This window comes from Odontesthes bonariensis, chromosome 18 (assembly GCF_027942865.1).
Source record: "Odontesthes bonariensis isolate fOdoBon6 chromosome 18, fOdoBon6.hap1, whole genome shotgun sequence".
NCBI lineage: Eukaryota > Metazoa > Chordata > Actinopteri > Atheriniformes > Atherinopsidae > Odontesthes > Odontesthes bonariensis.
The window spans coordinates 16944572-16970148 of record NC_134523.1 but is presented as its reverse complement, the minus strand read 5'-3'; the positions used below and the strand labels follow the sequence as shown (position 1 = coordinate 16970148).

General features: G+C 40.1%; 1 protein-coding gene across 6 annotated transcripts in view; it reads right to left on the bottom strand.

Annotated features, from left to right (window-relative positions):
• Nucleotides 1–3671: 3671 nt before the first annotated feature.
• Nucleotides 3672–25577, bottom strand: part of celf3a (cugbp, Elav-like family member 3a) — a 54836-nt gene continuing 32930 nt past the window's right edge. For 4 of the 6 annotated variants that reach the window (XM_075449272.1, XM_075449270.1, XM_075449273.1 and 1 more), the window contains 11 exons: nucleotides 25175–25223; nucleotides 21737–21865; nucleotides 19182–19261; nucleotides 17296–17439; nucleotides 15845–15989; nucleotides 13512–13661; nucleotides 13229–13288; nucleotides 11085–11189; nucleotides 9168–9311; nucleotides 8887–9019; nucleotides 3673–4588 (listed from right to left, as the gene is read on the bottom strand). In XM_075449272.1, coding sequence (XP_075305387.1) covers nucleotides 8892–9019; nucleotides 9168–9311; nucleotides 11085–11189; nucleotides 13229–13288; nucleotides 13512–13661; nucleotides 15845–15989; nucleotides 17296–17439; nucleotides 19182–19261; nucleotides 21737–21865; nucleotides 25175–25223 — 1134 coding nt within the window. In that variant the 3' untranslated portion in view covers nucleotides 3673–4588; nucleotides 8887–8891. Of the gene's footprint in view, nucleotides 4589–8355; nucleotides 8456–8886; nucleotides 9020–9167; nucleotides 9312–11084; nucleotides 11190–13228; nucleotides 13289–13511; nucleotides 13662–15844; nucleotides 15990–17295; nucleotides 17440–19181; nucleotides 19262–21736; nucleotides 21866–25174; nucleotides 25224–25577 lie in introns of all 6 variants that reach the window. The other 2 variants (XR_012767063.1, XM_075449271.1) reach the window with 2 other exon arrangements.

Sequence of the window (25577 nt, the reverse complement as noted above, 5' to 3'; positions counted from 1 at the left end):
CTCTGCACTGTATGGGGGGTGGTTAATGCCATTGAGAAAGATCTTCATTGGATAAAATGGAGGTCAAATATTCAACATTCATGTGATATATTTTGTAGAGTGGCGTTTCTACATGTTATTTGCTTGTATTCAAACGAATTCATACAGAAAGTAGGTCACGAGAAATTAAGTTAACGTTCCAGGTTTTCTTTCTTTCATCACACATTTCAGGCGTCTTATCAACATATCCAAGATCTGCAATGTTAAACATTTACTTATAAACTCTCGTTTTCACATTTGTATTCACTATATTACCGTGTGGTTTACACCAAACTGATACTAAACTGTAGTGGCGGGCCGTGCATTTCACACATGGGCCTTCAGTATGGTCGGCAACTGTAATTAGGGACACCTCATGCGAGGGGTCTGAGGGTCCTCCCCCAGAAAATTTTGCATTTCTTAGATGCAATTTCCTGCCTTTTTACAAAATTGTGTCCCGTTTCAGCTCAATACAGAACCGTACTTTTGTTTCTAAATACGGGACGATTCCGTATTTCAAGGGACTGTTGGCAACCCTTCAGTGGTGCTCTGTCTGAATCAAATCCACCCCTTAATAAAACCTATAAAATCAGCTATAACTCCAAACACCATGGCGATCAGTACCAAACAATAGACACTCCCAACAATACAACTTGCCGTTTCCCTCGGAGCCCGTAAGCCAGGGGCATCGTTCGTAATTTGCTGATTGAAAGTGGCGTACAAATCCTTTACCGGCTTGTGTCAGGTTCGCTAACTTCGGAGTTAGCTGAGCTTTCTTTACGATGTCCAGCTTCTCAGTAAAAGTCCTCTGGGCTAATGGCTGCAACAATAAATTTGTCACCAAATCAACTTCTTCTCCTCCTTCAGCCATTGATTTTTTTTTTTGTATAAAACGGAAATTTACCTAACAACTATTATTAATAGTTGTTAGATAAATTATTAATTAATAATAATAATTATTATTATTATTATTAATAGTCTATTAATAATTCAACTATATCTTATAAAAGCTCCTCAATATTCATGAATTCAATAACTCGACTAGCACTAGCACTAATTTTTTTGTAGCATCAGACGTCATGTCAAAATCTACCCAGTCATCGAATGTGATTAAAATGACGTTTCCAAATGTCTGCTTAGAGCCAATCAGACCACCTACGCCTGTAATGGGCTGTTGGGGACCGTCAGAGACAGTCTAATAACATCGGTTCAGGGTTCGCTACGCTGTCTTCTACATTCTAGATGTAGTTAGGGCCAGCAGACCCGATTGTTCGGGCTTCCCGGCAGATTTGTTTGCCTGGCAACCAATGATAGCTGAAATATGATTGGTTAAATGCGTCAATATGAAAATACACGTCTGGCAGCAGCGCAGCCAGGGGAAAGGAAACGGACAGACAATAAAGTAGTAAGATATGAAATGAAATAAAATAATAATTAAGAAAATCACAAACAGATGTTCATTTTATTTAGTTTAAGATATTGTTTAGGCCAGCAGAGAAGGCCTTGCAGGCCCTGACGGCCCACCACTGCTAAACTGTATCCCTGAATACAACCCCAATTCCAGAAAAGTCAGAAGCTGTGTAAAACGAAAAAAAGTAAAATTAAAAACAGATTTCAAACCTCTTAAACCAATATTTTATTCAAAATCAAACATAGACAACTTACCTGATGTCAAGAGCGAGATATTTGACCTTTTAGTGAAAAATATCTGCTCGGAAATATTCAACTCTATTGGATTTTCAGGCCTACAGGCACCATTGCATTAAGGGCCCATGAGCACTATACACAAATGCAGGTTAAAGCTGTATCATACAAAGAAAAAGCCTATATGTGAACATGATCCGGAAACACGGCCGACTTACTGGTACAAAGCTCATTTGAAATGGACAGAGACTAAATGGAAAGCTGTTTTGTGATTAGACAAATCAAAATCATGGACACAGTGTCCTTTGGACTAAACAGGATAAGGGCCATCCAGCTTGTTATTAGTCAAAAAGCCTGCATCTCTGATGGTGTGGGGGTGCATTAGTGTATGGAGCTATCAACTTGCACACGTGGAAAGGCGACGTCAATGCTAAAAGGTTTAAGATCAACCTATGATCCCTTCTAGATTACATATTTTTCTGAGAAGGCCTTCACATCAGCAAGACAATGCTAACCTACATACTGCGTCTATTATAACAGCATGTAGAAGAGTCCAGGTGCTTTCACCAGATAAAACATTTGGAGCATCATGACACCCAGGATTGTTGAGCAGGTAGAATCCTGTATCAGACCAGAGTTGGGCAACATTCCCAAAGGTTCAACAGCTGGTCTCCTCAGTTCCCAGATGATTACAGACTGTTGTTCAAAGAAGAGAGGACGCCACACAGAGGTAAACACGACCCTGTCCCGACTTTTGAGTCATGTTGCTGTCATCAAATTCAAGATAAATGACCATCTTAAATGGTCAATTCAGAGGTAAGATGTCTCACTTTTCAACATTTGACATGTTTTCTATGTTTGGTCATGAATAGAATATTCGCTTATGAGATTCTGGTTTTAATTCACATTTTACACAGTCCCAAACTTTTTGGTAATGGGGTTGAACTTTAATTATACACCGGATCATCTTTTTTCTTTTCACCATTAACCCAATAGCTGTTATTGAAATGAAAGTAAACTCTTCAGTGTAAATACATAAAGTGAGACTGGAAATCCAGCTCCTATCTTTTTGTGCGTTTATTTGAGTCAGTGCTTCTAAGGTAGCAGCTCCTTTGCTATTAAGGCTTGATATTGAGGAAAAAGCTGGTTTTTTTTGTTTATTAAATCTCTCCTGATACATAGCCTTGGTTATCATGGTTTCAGACGGTGAGAACGAAAGATGGGACAAGCTTGAGCTTCTGATTAACTATCAGGGCAGAAAAGAACTGAACAAATTGTCATCTTGACCTTTAACAGACTAATTATCTCTGAATGCTTATCATCCATGTCACAAATTGCCTCATGTTGGCAACTTATTGATTACTCATCATTAACAAGTTGTATTTGCAGATTATCAACCCACAGTCTTTCTTCACAGCTTTTCTTCTCAAGTGCAGCGGCATTGTCATCAAACTGTGTGGCAGTAATCACCCCTCATACACTGAGGCACGTCAGTGGCAGCCAAGGCATGTTTCGACTTATCAGACCAAACCTAAACTTCTGTGGCAGACAGACTCACTGCATGCCCCAGCTTATGGTGACAAAAACCTCTGCCTCTTCTCCCCTCTTCATATAACAGCTGAAAATTCATGCATCCAGACATTATGAGTCCCGTGGGGCTTGTTCAGGTGGCTTAACGGAATCATGTCCATTTATTGTGGACATTATGTGAAGTGTTTCTATTCACAAGTCAAATAGCAACAGTATTCAGGTTAATTTCTATGAATAGAAATGTTTCCATAACCATCTTCTTAAATATTAGTGTGGTCCACACTTTTATATGCAACCAAAAGTCGAGGCCAGATGTCTTCCATTCTCCTCAATACTTCTACAGGCCTTCGGAGAGCAGCAAAGCCCCCCCCAAAAAAGACTTGTCTGTGATCATTTATCTCCCCAAACACTGACAACAGAAAAAGGAAATTATTAAGCAAAGAGTTCACGCATATTTTTTCTAAATTGTACTTTATTTTCTTTTAAAGACATATGTTTTAAAACAGCGACTGTAGAGAATAAATAAAGAAACAAGTTTTTTTTGTTGTTGTTTTTTTTTTTACTTCCATAGGTACATTTATGCAATTAAAAACTCTATTATTAGTGTGTTCATCGTCGTTAGACCTCAGGAATCTTCTTTTTTTTCTTCTTCTTCTTCTTAAATTAAAAAAGGAATTGTCACAGCTCCCCTCCCCCTCCCCGCAATCAAATTGATTACCAAATAAATTAAACGTAAAAAATCAAGATAGAAAAATTCCCAGCCCTTCCTTCCGCTTTAATTTTCAAAATCAGTGGCAGCAGAGAATGTTAATCTGAGAAGTTTTTAAGTTCTCCATTTTCAAACCAAGGTATGTACAGTGAGAGGAAATCCATTTCTCTTTCATTTGACTCACTCCGTGTTTCCTTTTTTTTTTAAATTTACGTATAAATAATAAAACTAACTCTACATAACAATATTACCAATGGTAATCATACAGAATAGTATTTTCTTTTTGCCTTCCGACTGTGTAGAGTGGCCTTCTCTTAAGGCCATTGACCACAAATCACACTATACAGTAGAACCCTGTTCAGGAGAATAACATCAGTGATATGCTTTTTCTTAACATGTATATCTTGTTGCCGACAATAGAATATGTACATAATATAAATGAATCCAGCTGTGGAATGATAGGAACTCTGGAGCACTTCTGATACTGCGAATGCTGACTCTGTCGATGGATTTGTTGCTGACATTACTGCTGCTGTTGTTGTTGTTGTTGTTGTTGTTGTTGTTGTTGCTTTTGTAAGCGCATACACGGGATACTGCTTTTTGTGAAGTGTTGCTCCTGTGCTATACGGTTGGTCAAACAACCAAAAAAAGGCTGGGGCATCCCAAGTGGTTTTCTTGATTGAACTCCTGGAGGTAAAGAAAAAGAGGGAGAAACAGAGCGCAGAGCATTTTTAATCAAATCACAGGTATCAAACACAACATTTTGAGACTTTGGAGTGGTGTCTGCAATACACACTGCTCGCACTGATGCCTTGGTTGGGGGGGGGTCTCAGTAATTGACTAGTGTCCATGCAGCTGCAATAGTGACAGTCATACTGCTGCAATCGTATGCACGTTCTAAGGAAATGGTTGATCTCATTTGGCAGGCAAATTAAATCAGAACATGCACAGTAGGAATTCTGGTGGGGATCGGCTCTTCGAATGTTAGGACAACGATCCGAGGTAATCTTACATTTACTGAAATGATATTCACAAACAAAGAGCCCAAGTGATCTGTTGGATTCAGCATTTTCAACAATCCACCAAAAGGTTTTCTTGTGACGCAGATTACAGCAAACAGAGTATCTGAAGGTACCAGAAAAAAAAAATCTTTCTTGCTTGTCCTGTCTGAATTTGAGATTCTTTATTTGTCAGAGCAGTCCATCTGTCCTTAATACATGATGGATAATAAACTGGATTGGATGTTTGAAAACCCCTTAACGAACAGTGATCCTTTTCTGTAAATCCTGGTTTATTTACGAGGGCAAATAGAATACACGTCTTTGTTAGATATGCAGGTGTGAATTAAAAGGTTGTCTTTACAAAATTGTTGAACAAATAATGTAGAATACATTTAATTTGATCAGCCACAACATTAAAACCACCTGTCTTATATTGTGTAGGTGCCCTTATGCTGCTAAAACAGCTCTGACCTCTCACCTGTCTGGCACCTGGACATTAGCCCGGTATCTGAGGGGTTTGGATGTCAGAGACACAACCAGGCTTTGTGTTTGCTGGTTCGATTAAACCTCAGTCTCCACTGTGACGACTATTATTATCTTTTTTTGTTTAAATTGAAATTTTCTTTCTTTGATCTCATGGGTAACCCCTCCGTCTTTTCCATTTTGTGTATGAACTCTTAACTTTGATGTGAATTAGTGTTTTTTGTTTGTTTGTTTTTTGTTTTTTTTTAAATGTCAGATTTCTGCATTTTATATCCATTTGTCATGGTGTATTGTCTGTATGTTTTTTTATGATACCTGTCTTAGGACAACGGATGAAATTTAGCAACTGTGCTAATTCTGGCATATTTACATTGATGCTCTGCTGATATGTTGATTAATGTTCATTGTCCTAATCAAATAATAAATAAAATAAATAAATATATGGGAGGGGTTTGGTGCATCATTCGGTGCTTCTCTCACACAATCAACACCACAAATACACCCGACACGTGTATGAATGGACAGGTGTGAAGAGTATTAAAGCCATGGCAGCAAAGCAACAATGCTGCAACAGTTAAGGTGACGCAATTAAGTCACGGCATGAGGGCACTTGTGCTATTTATGTCAAGCTTCACAGATCTCATCAACGTTTAACTTCATAAACAAGAAGTGTGTTTAGCTCTGACACTTCTCCATGATTTTGTGGAAACAACTGCAATCAAAATTAAAATTGATTTTATTGATTGAATATTAGGACTAATTTTCTAATCTCTGTTCAATCCCGCAGTTTGTTTTACTATAACTGCATAACATGCAGCTCAAGGGGTCGTACATAAACTCTAACACAGTCCCTCAGCTGAGTTTACCCACAACTTGTTCATTAAACACTGGGGTGAATTTTAAATTAGATTAGATTAGATTCAACATTATTGTCATTGCACATGTCACAGGTACAGGCAAGGTGATGCAGATTGATGTCGTGGGATTATGATCAAATAAGACGATCAAAATGCCAACATTTGATCAACGTCTAAATTCACTGATTTGTTTGAAAGACAGCCGTTAAATTCAGCCAGTTATTCGACAATCCGCTGTTCATTCAACATCAATCAAGACCTTTCAAAGTGTAAATAATGTAAGGCATCAGCAGAGATTTAAAGGCTTCAGAATCAGTGAAAATATGGCACGTTACAGACTCTGATCGGAAACTACTCCAGAGTGGGTTATGTGCTGAGCCTAAGTTACCATGGTGATTTTATCAGGTTAAAAGAGAGCCAATTTTGCGACACTGAAAACTCAGACTCGACACATTAAGCCATTAATAATCCCTCCATGTTAACACCTCAGGTCAAGGCTTTGGACTGTAAGTTGTGATCCTTGAGGAGTCTCTGAGCAGTTTTTGAGGTGTAATGGGGATCACTGTCCCGCTAACCAGGGACATGTATGCTTGTTCTGCGACAATTAACGTACTCTGAAAAAGACACCACTATGTACACAGCATTTTCTGATGACCTTCCCACGATTTAATGGGTCATATTCGGAGAGAGCAATGATAATGTTAACAGAAATATGAACGAAATATTCCATCTTCAACCTCTTTAGGTTAAGGTAAATAGTTGACATATTGCTGTGCAGGTTTACTCAGCCAATGTTAAAGTCACACCTACTTGAATCCCAGGTTTTCCAGCAGAGGACTGAATTGTTCCTCGCCTGTCAGTGGTTTTTAATGTTATGGCTGATCAGTTTAATATTGTAGCCATAAAAAACCTATTGTGTCGTGTCTGAACATTTTACTTAGAGCAAACATCATTTAAGTTCAACAAAGAGTCGAAACAAGCTTTCAGACAGTGTGGCGCTTTAAAAGATATTTAAGGGATAAAAATGGGGAAAACTGTACGATAAAAAGGGTTTTAAAGTGAAAACAGTGTATTTATTCATAAAAGTTGGTTCATTTCGAAGCAGATAATACTTACTAAAGTCTAGATGCTGTCTTTGTGCTCTGATTCATAATAAAAGCAAAGGAAAAACACAATTTCAGCCTTTTTTTTTCAAAGTGTGATCATCCTTTTTAAACTATTTAATGACCTGCAGATACCCTGCGGACAGAACACATGACTTTCTAGTTTTTATTAAAAAGGACATGTTCATTTTTGGCCCTTTTGAGTTTATAGGATTGACATTTCTTAAGTTTTTGGAGTCCCAGAATTCCTACAGAGGAATCCAGTTCCTCAGCCAGCAGCACGTGTCACAGGAACCAAACAGCTTTTACTCAAAACCTTCTACAGTAAGGTTAGCGTCTCAGTTGGGTCAGTACATCACATCCACGCCGTCACATACACGCCAACGATCTATCAAATATAAATGCACACACCCTGTCCTCGTGTCGCACACGCACAGTCATTCGTACACAATCACTGTGTTGTCAACCATATAAAAGGGGCATGTTGAGTACATGTTAAATCTCACAAAAACCAAACATAGTTCAGGCACAAAGTCACTTGGAAATGAGTAACAACCAAACAAAAACCCCGCACTCACCGAAAAACTACCACAGCAACCAACTAAACAGAGGGACTGTGTAAGAATGATAATCATGACAGACAACAAAAAGGAAACTAATCAAAACCAAAAAGGTCTAAAGGGAAAAACTTCTAATAGATCCATATTTGATGGACAACAAGCTCATTTAGCTTATAGCACTGAAGCTTTTAGAGGACTTTTAAAGAAAAAAAGCAGCATGTCATGATAATCAGTTACTTACAGATGCTGAGGTAAAGTGACAATTATTGATCAGTGTTTGAAATAATAAGAGGAAACTCACAACGCACCAAACACAGTTCACGGTCGCCACAGTAACCCGCCATGCAGTAGAGCATGGTGAGTCAAGGCAACGGCCCAAAATAAAAATTGCTAATGGCAACCATCACAGGCAATATCGCCACAGCAACCAACACAGGCCAATTAACTTACAACGCTGTGAGAAGGAAGGGGGGGGTGGGTTTTGGCGGTTGCTTGGCAACCGTAGCCATAGCGACGCACGTCTCCACGTTATATGTATGGGCGGGACAGTCTTGAGAGTGGTGCGATGTTTTTTTTCAGGAAAAATGGCATGTGGCACAGCACAAAAACAATAAGTGAAAATAAAACAAAAAATTAATGACGGACAGCAGTTGTCATCCAACCCTGCGACAGAACACTGGTTAGACAGAACATTTGATCCGAGTTCAAGAAAAATGTACTTCTCCATAAGTGTCCCAACATACTGAGCAAAAACAGAAAGAGACACTTCTCGTCTTAGTAATGTATTTCAAACTGATGCTTTTAAGTGCTGCCACCTCGTTAAAGTTAATCTACTGTAGGGTTATCGACTTCTTGGTTTAAATGCTGAGTTCCCAATTACATCCACTTTTGGATCCTTAACTTTCATCTTTCCAGCTGTCAATCAGTTCCTCCCTGAGCCTTCCCCATCTCCTCAAACACATCAATATTGCAGCCTCTCACCTCCTTCAGTAAGGCCTGTTAGCATCCTTAGGCCTCTTCAGCTGCACCTTCAGTCTCTTCATGCCGATCTGGAAGCCGTTCATGGCCTGGATGGCAGTCTGGGCGCTGGATGGGTTGTCAAAGCTCACAAAACCTGAGGCGGAAATGATGGAACACGTGCACTTTCACGTTAGAGAAAAAGCTGGACCGTTTATCAGGAGAGAAAGTGAAGGAAGGGAAGTCGCCAACAGCCACCAACAGCCACCACATCACCACCTCTACCAGCATGCACAGTGACTCACCAAAGCATTTGCTCTGGTTGGTGGCACGGTCAACAAAGACCTTCGCAGAGATGACGTTTCCAAAAGGCAGGAACATCTGCAGTATCTCCGAGTCGGTGAACTCCTGCGGCAGGTGGTAGATGAAGATGTTACACCCCTCAGGACCTGAACACGGAGACAGAAGACACAAAAAGATGCAGGTAAACCTTGTCAGGGCTGGGAAATCAGTGACAGAGGAAGCATCTGAGGACACACTTGTCTGAGCTAAACTTGCTATCTGTTCGCTCCACCTTCACACTGACACGCATTGACAGGAGCTTTAATAATTAAAAAGTCTCGCAAAAAACTGGAGAAGCAAAAGAAGGGGCATGACATGGCTCAAATTGATGCATAACAGGGACCTGAAAGAAATAAAACCATTCCTCAGTATGGATCTATGAAAACAAACTTGACTACAGATTTACCACAGCAGTTCAGAAACTTATAATTCACGCTTGCATATATTTTGGAACTGCGGATAATTGGAGACACAGATGGTAACAAGATTGATCAAAGCCAGATTGTGGAAATTAAATGCGAGAGCCTTTGAAAATTTATCTTTAATTGTTTATGATCCACCTGATCATAAACATCCAAACCAGCTGTGTTTTTAATTATTCTTTTAGCACTGTTTAACTGTACAAGACGGCATCCGGCTCAGATGTAGAATGAATTTTTCTCTCAGCATGTCCATCACATTTCCCTCCCCTGGAGCACGGTGAGCTGGACTGTAGCTACTGATGCTGATGGTCAGCTGCAACTCTTGAAAGGCCACGATAAAGCAAGAAGAGTTTGGGAAAAGTTTCTCCTGAGTTTCAGACGAGAATACGCTAATGCCTTTTCACCTGAACTTAACGAGGAACTGATGAAATGATCATTGTCGACTGCAAAAATTCAGCTCAACACACACATACTAGGCCATTCTCAGATCTTCACCACCTAACACTCCATCATAATGAAGGCCAAGTAACAAAAAAAGCCAACTAAATAGGTTGGATGAGTAGAGTGTTTACTTATCAAACTCTCATTTTTAAACAAGTTCCCTTGATGGAAGGTACCACTGACTGTTGTTATGATGAATGCTAAAGCACCGCTCAAAGGCTACATGAATTAAAGAAATAGAAAGAAACAAAAGTTCAGAAGCCTGACGATCAAGAGGTCATTACAAAGAGCCACCGACCAGAAGGCTTGTTTCAATGCATTAACATTCATGAGGTGCTTTTTACATTCATTATTATGGACAGACGTGGGTGTGTTGAGGCAGGGGTATGAAGCTGATCAATGTGCACACATTTCCAGGTGAACATGTTGTTGTTACTGCGTAGCTTTTTTACATTTCTTTATAAATAAGGATCAAGATGCTCCACAGGCCTCTGAAGACCCGTTCTGTGTCTCTGCAAAGTTCACTATCAAGACTGCACGCCACACATCCTAAAATATATGTAATTTAGGGACACACTAATAATTGACTTTTTTCTGTAAGTCGTTGGTTCTTTATGTTACATGGACAGAAGGTGTTGTTAGAATTAGCTTTGTTTTAAGACATCATGTATTCATATTCTGTAGATTAGAACTATAAGATAACATAACCGATTAGAACTGGCTTGTATGTCAGGAACATTGTTTTTTTTTACAAAAATGAACCTAGCCTTTATGTTAACTGTGATAAATCTTTAGATTCAAGTGACTCCTAAAAATCTAAATACATTTCCACGTGTAGACTTGAATGAAAACAGATTATCAGTGGGGAGGAGGCACCTGTTGAATCAGCTGCAGTGTTTGCAGAATACTGTGTACAGTGTTTTGTGGTAACTGAGGCAAACGTACAAAACCACTGGCATGTTTCTCTAAGATACGACAGGCATTACTCCCCACTTGTGCACGACTCTTTGAGTTTACCTTCTCTTTGCTGAAGCTGCTGCGGCTGCTGCGGCTGCTGAGCCACCAGAGTTGGCTGGTGAGGGAAAGGCTGTCCCACCAGGCTGTACGCAGCAGGGTAGGTGGCTGATGGAGAGGAAGAACAGGTGAGCAGGGAGCAGCGGTGGAGCAGGCAGAATGCTGCAAGCTAAACACCCGACAGAGCGGCATTACCACCTACAGATGTACTAAAACCGATGAGCTGTTTTCCATCTAAGTTGTGATGTGTGGCTCATTTCGAACAGCAAGAAGTTATTAACATTTTGTAATATGGGTGCCTGTTTTCCCTATGGAGAGACAGACTAAAACTAAAAAAGGTCTACAAATGTGACATCCGGTGGTCAAATTTAGCAATTTTGTTTGTTCACACAAGTTCAAAAAAACTTGAATACACTGACTGGCAGGAGCTTATTATCCACAGCAGTCAACATTAATACATTTCTCTGGATGAAAAGTCTTGAGCCACCCCTCATTACTTCATATATTACCAGGAAAATGGGGAACAGCTGCAGAATTTCATTAAAATGTGCAAACATGAATGTCAGTACAGTATACAGTATCTCATGTGTCTTTGAGTTGGATATTGTTGTAAAACCAAAAAAAGCTCAACTTAACAATATCTATGTTTAAATGTTGCATGTCAGAGAGATTGCTTGTTTTTCTGCTATCTTGTTCAATTTGAACAACCCTGAACGTTGATAGAAATGTTTTGGGAGAAGCCAGACCTGACTGATGCTGCATGACCTTTTAAGGGTCAGTCTTGAGATATATTATACCAGGAGGTTCAGAGAAAACTTATGACATGTCAAGATGGAGCCAGGATGTCTGGACTTTCCTTATAGAAATCATATGAGGAAGATAACACCTAAAGACAGACGTGTTGTTTTGCACGTACCGCAGGGTATAAATCAGACCTGGTTTCTTTGTTCGAGGTCTTACTTCTAAAACATGTGAGCTGTATGACCACCGTATTCAAGAATATTTTCCTCTAAAGACTCCTGCTTCCAGTCTCATTGATTCCAGCCTCTTGGTCCTGATGATAACAGAACAGCGGCTCAGGAAACCTTTCATACAAAAGTCAATGTTTGGTACGACCATCTTCATTCTTCAGCACAGCCTGAACCCTTTCGTATCATTTTATCTAAGTTGTCCTCAGGAATAGTTCTCCAGGCTTCTTGAAGGAAATCCCAAAGCTCTTCTTTGGATGTCGGCTGCCTTTTTTCCCGTTCTCTGTCAGGATGATCCCTCGCTGCTTCAGTAATGTTGAGCTCCGGGCTCTGGGGAGGATTCATCCCTCCATCAGACCTGTTGCCACTGATTTTCAGTCCACTTCTTGTGTCCTTTGGCACAGCTCAGCCTTTTCTCCCTGTTTCCCCTCCTTAAAACTGGCTTCTTGACAGCCACCCTTCCATGGAAAAGATTTCTGATGAAGCTTCGGTGAACAGTAGATGGATCAACTGAAGGTCCAGATGCATCTTCCAGGTCCTGTGTCAGGTCTTCACTGGATTTTTCCTGTTTCTTAAGGAAATCACTTTCAGATGCTGTTCATCTGCTGTAGATAGTTTTTCAGGCCTGACACTTCTTCTTTTGATCTCAACCTGTCCAGATTCCTCGTATTTCTTAAGGGCACACTGCACACCATGCCAAGACTTGCCAAGTTTATGGCTGATTGATTTCTGGGAATCACCTTGTTGAAGCAAAAATACTGCGCAGGCCTGTCAAACCGTGTTTGAGCACATTATCTGTCTTTTTTTTACATGCTCCAAGTAACAAAGTATCAAAATAAACGATTCAGAATAGGTTTTTGATGAGTTGTCTGTTATGTGTAGACAAACAATGGTTCATCCTTGAGTTAGGTGCTTTGTTTAAGCTTGTAATGATGCATTGCTCAGTGGTTCAACAAACCCCATAAGACCCATTCCTCTGAATGGAACTGTGGGAGAACGCAACCGAAGAAAAACTTTCAGAAAGCCAGGAGAACTATCATTTAAGACAACTTAGAAGAAAGTGTGGCTTCTTGGAAGCATAATATAAAGAAATGAGGGGTGAATCAAGACTTTTCCAAAGAACTGTAAAGGAAACTTTATGTCACAGTGTATAGTATGAAATGGGGCTCTAAGGCTAACCTGTATAATGCTGCATGCCTGTATAAGCTTGCTGCAGGGGATCCAGCACAGGACTCTGAGCTGTGAAACAGAAAACACATGGTCACCAACCGTTTAATGCATAAACAAACAATACCAAATGCTATTCAGGGCAGATCAGCACGCTCCAAATAACTTTTACTTTAATTTACTTCTCCTCGTAATCAGGCCCTCACCGTTGCACATGAGATCAGGAAGCCTGTGAACCTGTAGACGGATATAATATGACAACAACACTGTTCTACTTAAGATAAGGTGGCCGTACTTTGATAGGCATGAACCCCGTTAGTGTACAGGGTTTCTGTGGCTGATTGGCCGTTGTGTGGAGCTGACAAAGAGGAGTAGCTGTTCACTGCAATGGGTGGAGGCATAGCAGGAACAGGTGTGCCGGCGATGGAGGGAGGAGTGCTGGTACCTGCAGAAAATTTTGAAGAAAAGACATAGGTAAATTTTAAAACACTGCACACCAATTTTCTCATAAATATGTCTTATGTGGTCAACCAGTGCAGTGGTTCCCAACCTTTTTTTCCTGGAGGCCCCACCCCTTGTATCTACAACAAAAGCTGTGTGCCTCCCATGCCTCATGGGCACGAACGCACACGTGCGTCTATAAAAAGGCACTCTGTTCCATAGCCGTAAGTCACATCTTTATGAGCTTGCATACCCTGCCCAGGCATGAGTTGTCAGGTGTGCTGTTTCTGAAATCCTGTCATGGTCTTTTTTTTTTTTCCTTTTCATTGATAGGCAGTTCCAAACAGGGGGGTGCTGAATAGAAGAACAACCTGGAACTGCGTGTTTTGCCAGTCTGGGTGCAACACCGTGTCCTTGGACTGTCCAAAACTTCACCAGGATATATTTCTTTGACAGTGAATCAGCTTGAAGGTGAATGAGCGCGTCATAACAGCCGGGGTTTTAAAACCTCTTCGAGGCTGAAAATGTAGAGGCCCAAAACTCATGATTTCTTTGACAAGTACACAGTAACGTGGGTTAAATGAGACTTAATTTCCTACCGATACATGTTCATATGCCAGTTAAATCAAATGAGTCTATTAAAATGAGCTCAATGCTACAGAATGCTTCCATCTGCAGTAGACATTACGGGGGGCTCCGTTTTTTAAATTTCCCCAACAATGCACACCATTTTGCACATTAAGGCCATCTGCACTGCTTATTGTTTGATTCAGGGCTCTGCAGCTCAGTGGTCTTAGTGTAGAGCGTTAACATGCCTGTGAGGTATGCAGTTTAGTCAGTTCTTTGTACAGAGTTGTAGATACATTTTCGGATTTTCCATAAAACAAAACTGATGTATGGCTTCATCCTCATACAGAATTTTGATAAGACGTGTTATGATTTTGTACATGTGCAAATCTAATAATTTTTACAGCCTCTGTCAAGTAACCGTGTGATCTTATGCCCTATAGGGGTGGGCTACCAGGTCGGGAACCACTGAGCTAGTGGGCTGACCGTGGGCTCTGTGGAGGAGGACAGAGAGGTCAGTTGTTTCCATGGACAAATCTGAACATTTGTTGTAAGGCGACCTTCCGATAAATGAGACTAAGGTTGTGGCGGTATACTGATATTAACCATGAATGTGATCTTAAAGGAATGAAGCATTTATATCATATTGATAATACACATATGATGATCACAGCTGATCAAATCTAAAAATGATTGACTACAGATTGTTTTTGTACAGTTTTTTAGTTCCTTGCCTCTCTTTCTTTACGTGTAATTCAATTGGGAAAAAGAGACGAAATAAATAGAAATGAATTTGTACGATAATTTTTGTTATTTTATTTATTATTTACTTTTATTACTTTTTAAGTTTTGTATTAATTTTTGCGATAATATTGTCATTGTGATTTTTTTTTGGCCACAGTAATGATGTACATATAATGAGCTCTGAATGAGTGGTTTACTGTTGAATACGGGATAAATTATATCTGAAAATATTCTGATATCAGAACACCTTCCTATAACCGCATTTATAACATGAACTATGCAAGTAAGTGGGTAGAGGGTACTTTAATCCAGTACAATTTACTGTTTTTTGACCCTTAAGTTCTCATATAACTTTTAGCAGAATGCAACTTGCTTCAGCATATTTATGATTTCCTTTAACAACAAGAAGATATGGAGACAGCCCCTCTCCTTAAAAGCCCAGTGTGCTCTGATTGGTCGGTGCCAAAGGCAAGAGCTGGCACCAACAACCATTCTGTATCTGCTCTTGTGACATTTGAAATTCAACAAAGTGTGTCATTGGACGCAAATGCAGTACATGCCCACAAGTGCAGGATGAGTCATCAACATTTTGTATTCTTTTTTCTGAAAAGGACAGACTCTAAAGAGCACTTAAATTAAATACCTACGTAATTACTTTGCTGTCATTACTGGGTTAGATACAGATGTGAAATATACAACTGTTAAATATCTTATTTCACTGCACGGCACCAACTCAATATGCAAAAAAAAACAAAAAAAAAAAACAAATGGATGTTTGTGCTTATGTCCTCTTGGGTTTACTTCTTCTTGTCCTCATATTTCAAGCAGAAATCTAATCAAAGCCGGCTGGGGCCAGACATCTCTGCCCCTCATTACCTGAGGACGGGGTGATGGATGCAATCGGCGTGGCAATGATGCTGCTGGGGTTGAGGGCGGCGAGCTGCTGCATCTGAACCGCAGCCACCGTGGCAACAGGAGAGAGGTACGCCGACTGAGCCACCAAGGCCTGCTGCTGCATCAGCTGGTGGACGGAGAGAAACAGGTTGTGATGGAGGAAGGAGGAGGAATTAGGACAGTCCAGGCTGTTGAAACGCATGTTTACAGCCTGAGATTGTGATGTTAGGTTGTGAGGTACAGAAATACCACCAGACCTTAAAAATACAAAACATCAGACACTCAAATAATGAGATCCAGTCATACAAGCTGAAGTGAACCGCAACGGCTACACACTAAACTAAGAGTCAGTATCTCTGAAGGTCACATCTGACAACACTCCGGCATGACACATCTGCCAGTTGTAACATGCTCTATTTTTCCAGACCAGGGCAAACACCTCGTGATTGTCATGATTCCTCATTATGGCCAACACGGGAATAATTTGTCTTTACATCATGTCATGTCCTGCTGAAATCCTCCCTTTGTTTTTGTATCACTTTTATCTTTCAAAGTACTTTACAGAATTTCTCCTTTTGAGAAAGCAATTCTATTTAGTGTTTTATTGGATTTTTTTCAACCTATATTGTACATCTTCACCATTAATTTAGTACATTCATCTTGTGTAAAAATGTTGTCAGGCCTCTTTAAGCACCACAAATTGAACAAGTATAAATGAGGCAAATCTGAAACCATTTGCAGTCAATTAACAAAGATGAGAGAAGCGATCTTGCTGGAGATTATAGAGCAATTTGCAATTTTTCTAAGTAAAACCATCTAGCTTGACATTAAATCAATCATATGAAGCGTATTTCAAAAAGTAAGCTTCGCTTTCCAGAGAGTTCATTCTGTTTCTGTTTTGGCCCACGTATTGAGCGGCTACAATAGTTTCCACTACATCACATCAGCTTTTACTTTTGTTTCTTTTCAAGGAAAACCTCAGTAAGTGCAGGGCTTTGCATCCATGCCCACACCACAGACTGATCAATGGACAAACGACCAATTGTCATGTAAATGTTATTCACAGCCAATTAGAATGCACTCAGAGGGATAAAGTTACACGGGATGTCTCCCATTAGCGTGTTTGTGGGGCTATGAGCGTGTTCACAAATCATGTAGGGTTCAAGATCTCTGTCTAGTTCTCCTTCCAACATTCAAATAAGATTTGAATGTCAAGTCAGAGTCAGGAACAGAGAGGTGGAAGAAAGAAGAGACAGAGGAAACAAAACACACAGGAAAGAGGTGACAAATCAGAACCTGAAACCTAACTTCTCCTTTTCGGCGTTTCATCCGGGATGATTACATAATTACAGAAAAATGCGAAGACCTCTAGAACCTTATGAGAGTTAAAGTTTGTTTCCAAAGAAATGTGTGTTTGATTGCGTGTTCCTCACGGCCTGTGTGTAGGCATTGTAGGCACCGAGGTGCAGGGTCATGGGGCTGATGACTCCCAGCTGAGAGGCCACCTGCTGCATCCGCCTAAGCCCTCGCTCCTTCTCCGAATCTGCAAACTTAACCACCAGGCTGGACGAGGCACCCTGTGGAGGAGACGCAGAGAATCTCAGCTTTTCACAACGCAGCTCACAATGTCAGGAGGTAACCGCTCGGTAAGGTTGAAACAGGTAAGAAACACATTTGAGGTGTATCACAATCAAAGTCTTAGAGTCTGTCAATGACCTGGGCCGATGTTTCGCCATTTTGGGATAAGCTTTGTTTGCGTGGGTGCCGTGTAACCGTGTTTTTGATTTAAACATTAATCAACATTTATGTCACGACTGCAAACGACTGAATACGAAATAGACCTACTTAAATAAAACAGAGACCATTCAGACATAATAATGCTCAATAAATGTTAATTTAAGTTCAGCAGGTTTGTGTTTAATGATATTGACATTTTAGATCCGCCACCGGCTGCCCTGCTCTCTAAATAATCTGTATCGACATCGGCTCTGAAAAAAATCTATAAAAATAGACCACTACTCACAATGTCCCTGGTTCATGTCTGTCAAGAGACTTTTGTGGATGTTCCCTTCTCTCTGTTTATTATCAAGTGTATACTACAAGTGATCAAATCAAGAGAAAAAAAATCCAAAACGAGCTAAAAGCTGGTTAAAATGCAGGATTGTTATAATACCCACAAACTCCCCACAATGAATATATCCATGAAACATTCTCAGTGTACGTAGGACAAAGTCTGGGAACTCCGAATGAAAGTGAGAAAGGCAGCTTTGGAGGTTTGAACTATTCTCCCTTTCAATCTATGACAAAATAATGAGCTAAATTTGACTGACATTCATCAGTCAGACAAACTGCTGATCTGGGTCTGTAGTTATAATCTATGACGTTGAATTGTTTGGGAAGAACACGCAGTCCTGCTTGGGGTATAGAGAGGGCCCGGGAAATCAACATGAAAAGGTGTGATTAAGGTGATTTGGTGCCGCTTTGCTGCCTCTACATCTGGACAGCTCGCCATCACTCATGGGAAAATGAATTTACAAGCTTATGAAGGTGTTGTCTGGGATAACGTCAAGGTGATTGTCCGGCAGGTGCAGCGGGATGACAATGTTAAACATCAAAGTAAATCTGCTCAGATTTACTTTAAACAAAGAAAATACCTCTCTTTTTTTTTACTTTTTAAGTCATAGCCCAAATAATGAAAGAGGAGGGTTGTGAAAAACCCCCCGAAGAGTACATGGCTGAGCTGAAATGGTTTCATAATGAAGTAGAATCCAAAATTGCACCTGAACAGGTGTGATCTGCCGCTACAACAAACATTAGTCTCAGTTTATTGCAGCCAAATGATTCGCTTTGCTCACCAGGGCTATATATGTTTAATTGCCGAGGTAAATAAAAAGACTTCTGAGAGTAAACATGTTTACATCTTATTATTAGCTTTGGCATATTGTGTTTGTCTACAATTGTGATTTAGATGAAGATCAGTTCACATTCATGACCAGATAAGCGGCTAGTTCAAAACATACACTTTCGAGCCTCTGAAAATGTAATGTCACATAAACTCGGCTTTTTTTAAAATTCAGTCAACGTGCAAAAAGCAGATGACCACATCAGGAAAAAATGAACAGTTCTCTACTTTGTATGAGTGTGTGTGGAGGAGGGGGGCATAAATGAGAAGTGTTGACTATTAGCTGAGTCACCACACTAAGTGTCTAAATGACTGGATTTGGAGCATCTGAGTGTGTCTCTGATCTATCTGAATTGAAACCACATGTGTGTTTTTTGCAACTAAGTGAAGCTGTGTGACTTTACCGTGGGGACTTACAGGTAAAGTGCGACTCCCGTGCAGAGCGTTGATGGCGGCCTGGGCCTCTGCGTTGCTCTGGAACTTTACAAATGCACACCCTACATGAAATGACACATCATTAAATGCAGCCACACACACAGCCTCAGACACACAGCATTACAAAACTACCTCCCTTTAAAAATACATTAGAAGCCATCTTACATCCACTGCTCCATCAGTTACCGTGGCATCATTAAACATGGTCCACAGAACATTCATTGCTTCATCAATCATAGCCCCGTAAACCACCAAACGCATCATTAGCCATGACCCATAAAACCTATTGCACTATTTGTCATGCCTCATGCAACAAATGCAGAAAAATCTAGCATCTGTGTTTGAACTGTCGCTGGACTTTGATTTACACTGTAAATGTCATTAGCATTGTTGTTAGTGACAATAGTAATTTATATCACGTGGTGGTAATGCCCTGCAGGCTTCATCCTCAGGGTTACAAACAGTTAAACAAAGTCAATACCACTTTCACAGTCATGACCTGGAGTTCAACTGCAATCATTTTCTCTCGCGACAGTTTAAAGATGTTTGAGTTAAGGCTTGTTTGGAAATTGTGGAGGGTAAACCTTAAAATCATCTTATTGCTGATCATTCCATTCACTGGGACAAATATATATCATTTATTTCGATTTAAAGCCATTGGATCACCATTGGTGTGTTCAGTTAACCTGAAGTGTAAGAATGTTAGAAAGCGCCATTGTTGACTGTTGTCACACCTGCCAATTATACTTCAGGACACTGATAATGCTTATGATGGTGATGATGATAGCTTTGTGCCTGGCAAGACAGATTCTTATGCAATTATGATCCTGTGAATCTCTAGAGAATGGCAACAGGATAATCAGGATATTACAGACACCTTTCTTCACAGCAGTGCTTTCTAGCTCTTCCTAGGGAATCCTGAGGCATTCCAAGACCAGATTGGATATCTTAATCCCTCCAGCAAATTTTGGGTCAACCTCGGGACGTCCTACTAGATACGCGTGCCTGGAAAACCTCCAAAGGAAGGAGTGCAGGAGGCATCCTAAACAGATGCCTGAACCATCTGAAAAGACTTCCTTCGATGTGAGGGAGCAGCAGCTCTACTTTGAGCCTCTCTCTGGACATCCAAGCTCAGCCACTTTATGAAGGAAACTCATGTCAGCTGCTTGTATCTGCAATCTTATTCGCTCAGTTCCTACCCCAGGTGAGGGTTTGAACATTGTTTAATTAAGAGCTTTGCCATAAGTCTCAGCTCTTTGTTCACCACAACAGAACAGCAGATGCCACACTAATCTGACTATCCATCTGCATTTTCCCCCACATTTCTGAGCAATATAGTAGGATACTACAGCGAATATTTAAAGAGGTAATATACATTCTTAGGAAAGCACTGTGTACGCTCCTGAGCAGCAGTAGCACAGATCAACACAAAAACAACCTTTCAAACAGCTCATAAATCTCTCCATCTCAGATAAAACAGACCAGTTTAAACTCAGATAGCATTCCTATTTTCAACCGGTGCAAGACGGTGCATTTTTCATGCTTAATCCCAATTCATTCACATGGCATTGCCCCTCTGTTTTGCAGGAGTAAGATGCCCCTTTTCTTTTAAGACCAAGGAGTGGTGGGCTCTTAGCCATTTGAATGGTCCCGCACGCTCAAACTGACAACTATTTCTCAAACCCTAAAAGAAATGTTCAAAACAAATGGGGAGGGTCAAGCTAAGAAATTGTAATTGGGCCTTTGAACTCAGAAATCTCTCTACAACAGCCAACCAGAGTGAGGCTGTGCGCTTTGGTAAAAACATCTATGGACTGTTGCATTTTCACACAGCAAGCATCAAGACTTACGTTCAAGAACAGGACATTTTAAATTTTTAATATTTAGAAAAATAGATAACCAATATTTAAAATGTGATCTTTCATAATTAATCTAGCTGTAAGTCATAATTATAAACACCAGTAAAATATAGCAGCAGCACAAATTCCCATTCTGCAACCAGCTCAGTACCCCTCAGCTGCTCAGCAACCACATGTAGCCAATCTTTGATTTGTCCCTTTTGGGCTACTGTGGTGCTGCCAAATGGTGGACATAAACAGCTTGTTTTGCTGTCATAAGAACACAAAGATTCCTATTTCCATGAGATTTTACACTGATGAAAACATGCTTTATTATTATAATACATGTATATATGTTATATTTTCTCATCATCATCATCATATCGCATGGCCTTAAATGTCACACAAGAGAACTGTAAAAGACCAAATGCCAGACAGTTTACAAGTGTTTGTGTGACTCGTTTGGATCTAAATTAGTTGCAGTTTTTCAAACACCCTTTATTTAAAGAAAAACTAAAGGTTCTTAGCCATTCTGCAAAAAAATCTATCTCCAGTAGAGAGTTTGTGTGGATTTGATTTGATGAGAATCATCTTCACTTTTAGTGTTTTTATACTCTCATGTTTCGGTTTTCTTCCCAACACTTTGGGCTTTTTCTTTCATGTGTTTCACGTTTATTTTGTGTTATGATGTGACATTACCTTTGCTGGTCCCATCAGGCCCGCGGAGCACCGTGCACTCCTCTATGCTGCCGAACGGCTCAAACATCTTCCTCACATCGGCGTCTGTCTGCTGTTTTCCCAGCATACCCACAAACAGCTTCCTGTCTTCTAAGGAGAAGGAGGTTGCCAAGATGGGAGGGAGAAAGCAGGATCATGTGTGGGCAACGTGTGTGAGATTAAAGAGGAGGAAAAAGATATTCTATGAGAGAGGTAACACAAGCAGTGAAAGGAGGAGGTGTCATGTCTGTGTGCATGCACAAACAACCATAATGTTATATAAGCAAAAGCAGGATTGGCGTTAGCCTGCTGTACTTCAGAGCGCCACCAGAGTGCAGTAACATGAGCAAACAAACAGCATCTGGCGGTGACTCAAATGTTTGTCATCCTCTGAGGAGCTGCGCCGTCTGTCCCTGAAGAATCAAACCAATGTTTCTGCATCCACTACAAATCACTACATTTACATTCATGCAGAATATTATTGAAATAAAACACCACAGACTGAAACATTATGAAGCTTGAGATACAATCAGTCACAGTGGCCGTGACGTTGTCTTTACTGTTCCCTGTTCGACTTAAATGTCAGGGATGCTGCAGATGAAAATGTGGTTTGATTAGACTTCCTTCCTCCCTGTGTAGTGTGTTGATATGGAGCCTTTAAATGTCGGCTGATGAAAATCACGAAGTTCTTTCTCTTTGCTTTCAGATAATCAGTGCCAGAGGACTAACACATAAAAAAGTGAACCATGTTAAAATGAGAAATTGGTCTTTCCTTGAAGGTTTTCCTTTTATATGCAGCACTTATTAGACATGGGAGTTTCTCGCTACCAAACTAACACGCCTCTCTGGTTAATCAGTCCAAGTACTGCCATCTTTTAGCCCCATTTTGTCAGAAGATAAGATCGCCTGTTATGTTGAGTTAAAACAACTTTCTGTCTGCAAGTTAAATAGATCCAATATGTTCAAATGAAAGAAAACCAGGTGTCTGTGTGTAAAGTGTATAACCCTGCTTCCAAAAGATGAGGACAATGTAATCTAAAATAATCTAAACCCTTTGAATAAATGAATATAGTCCAAAGACAACTAATCAAATGTTGAAACTGAAAAACGGTGTAGTTTTTGACATATACATGCTAATTTTGAATTTGACCACAGCCACAAATTTGAAAGAAGTTGGGAAAGAAGCAACACAAGACTGGGAAAGTCATTTAGTGCTTAAGAAAAACAACTTATGAAACATCTAATAATCGATTAGGTTAAACGGCAATTGGTCAATAACCCGACTGGTTCTAAGGGTATCTCAGAGAGTCTTTCAGAAGTAAAAGAAGTAAGAGGTGTTTATAAATCTGTGAAAGTTGGCATGAGTTCATCATTCCCAACAGGAAAAATTCAAAATAATTTAGGAACTTCATAATCTGCAGTTAAAATCTCTGTTTGCAAGAATCAGGATGGAAAACAGGATTAATCTGGTATTGTCAAGCCCTCAGGCAGCACTGCATTAGAAACTGACATGTTTCTGTTGTGGAAATCACTGCGTGGGCTCAGGAAACTTTGACATCCACTGTCAGTGAACGCAGTTTGTCACTGCCTTCATAAATGATAGAAAGATCATACACAATCCTACACAAAGACTACCCTGACACAGTGCAACTTTCTCTAGACCCAAACTAATTTAGGATGAACTAAAAGTATCCTGTGGTCTCACAAATCAAAATTTGACACTGCTCTCTGGAAACCGAGGGCGCTGCATCCTGCTGACTAAAGAGTGGAGGAACCATCAGGCATCTGAGATGGCATGGGGTTGCATTAGTGTACATGGTAAATCAGCGAAGGCACCATTAACCCATTCAGATGCATGCATCTCACTTTCATAGCTGAAGTTTTTAACCTTTTCTTCAGCATTACATCGAGCTTGTCATCGTTTTCAAGACACAAGAACTAATATTTTTTCTGAAGATAAAAGCATGGTAAATAATTTACAATAAAAAGCCAATTGTTCAACCACTCAAATGCATTTGTTTAGTTTCAAAGGTTTTGGTGGAAATCCATCAGATTTTAAGAAGCTGTTTTCACACTCTCAAGTTTAAAAAGGCATTTTTAAAATGTGGCTTAATGGGTTGTTTCAGAGTTTTGTGTAGTTTGGAGAAGCAGAAGCTTTCACGACAGGCGAGCTAAAGCTAAAAGATACTCAGAACAGAGCCCCCAGATCTGAAACTCAAGCCTCAACAGTTTCATAGCGGTTTGAACATACGCTATATTGTGGCTGTTTCACATCAAATCACTTCTGCATCATGGAGGCAGTCCGTTTAATGATGTTGCAACCTGGTTTGATGCAGAAGTGACACTTTCTGCTTGTCCAAAATGAGAGTGCCACTCCAGGTAAGACACTGACTACTCATAAGTATTTCATAAAATCCCATATATAAAAAAAAAAAGTACAAAATATCCCTATTCATCAGAACAAGTTAGTGCTAAACAATGTATAAAGCAACATAAGCTACCATCCAGACAACTATTTCTTTTTCTCATTTCAACAAGCCAATGCTAAACCAGATTCTATATATCTGTATGTGTTACAGATATAACAGTACAAGTCTGTAGTGAAAGTGTCATTGACCTGCCTGCAATATGGACCTGTCATCCACTGAAAAATGCTGGCACATCTAACAGAGTGGGGCTCAAACTGTAAAGCAGATAAAACTGCTCATCCTGTTACAATGTCATCTTCTAGTATTCTGACACTTGCACCCTACTGTAAAACATGCTCATATACCACTACTCCTCCACAAATGGCATTACGACTTCCTTTCAGCCACAGCCTCCCCCAGCAGGACAGAGGTTGACGCCACAAAGACTACGTATGAAAGGCTAAAACAGTCTGAGGTGTTCATCCGGCCTCCAAACTCCCCAGATACCAATCTCATGGAGTCCGAGGGCAAATGTGGAAATCCAGTCCAGTCCGCAAATAGCACAGCACACAACCCACAGGGTCCAAAGGTTCTATTGCTAAAGTCTTGGTACCAGACGCTCCAGGACACCCTCTGGTGTTATTTGTCCTTCGGTGGTCATAATGTTATGGCTGATCAATGTAAAGAGTGTCGTTAAAAGAATAAGTGTAAGCAATACCGTCTTCAATGCCTTAAAAACATACTGATTCGGTTTCAGTATTTGATACTTTAGTGTTTGTTCTTTTGTGAATTATAAATAAAAATAAAACAAACAGGGGGGTAAAATCTAAGATGTTTTCTACGCTGATTAAACTATTTCCAGAATTTTCCTTGAACATCAGATTCTACTTTGACATCTTTGGACAAAGAAACTCAATGCATTTCAAGACTAACTGATTTGTTAACTTTGATGTTTTTGGTGACTTTGTTTGAACAGGTGCTGTGTGTCTGGGAGGGGACAGGTGTCTCTTACCCCCTCTGCTCTCGCTGTCTGCTGGCTTCACCTGGATTGGGCGGTTCATCTGGAAACAGGCCACACAGCACGTCAGTCAGTTTAAACACAGGTCAGTGGTAGCAATCCACACAGGCAAGATAAATGGGTAATGAGGTGAGACAAAAAGACTTACAAACTGGAAACAAGTGTCAATAATTGGAATTTCACTGTGGCATTTAATGAAAATGGGCCCGCTGCCGTTTTGTAAATAACAAGAGATGATATCTGTGTGGAAATGCTCATGTAACCCTTCACGTAAATCAATTACTGCAGACTTCACAATGACATATTTGTCATTGCTCCGTGCTCCACTCTCACTTAGACCCTTATTTCTCTTTGTTCCTTTTTTGTTTGTGTATTTGTTTGTTTGTTCTTTGGCCAA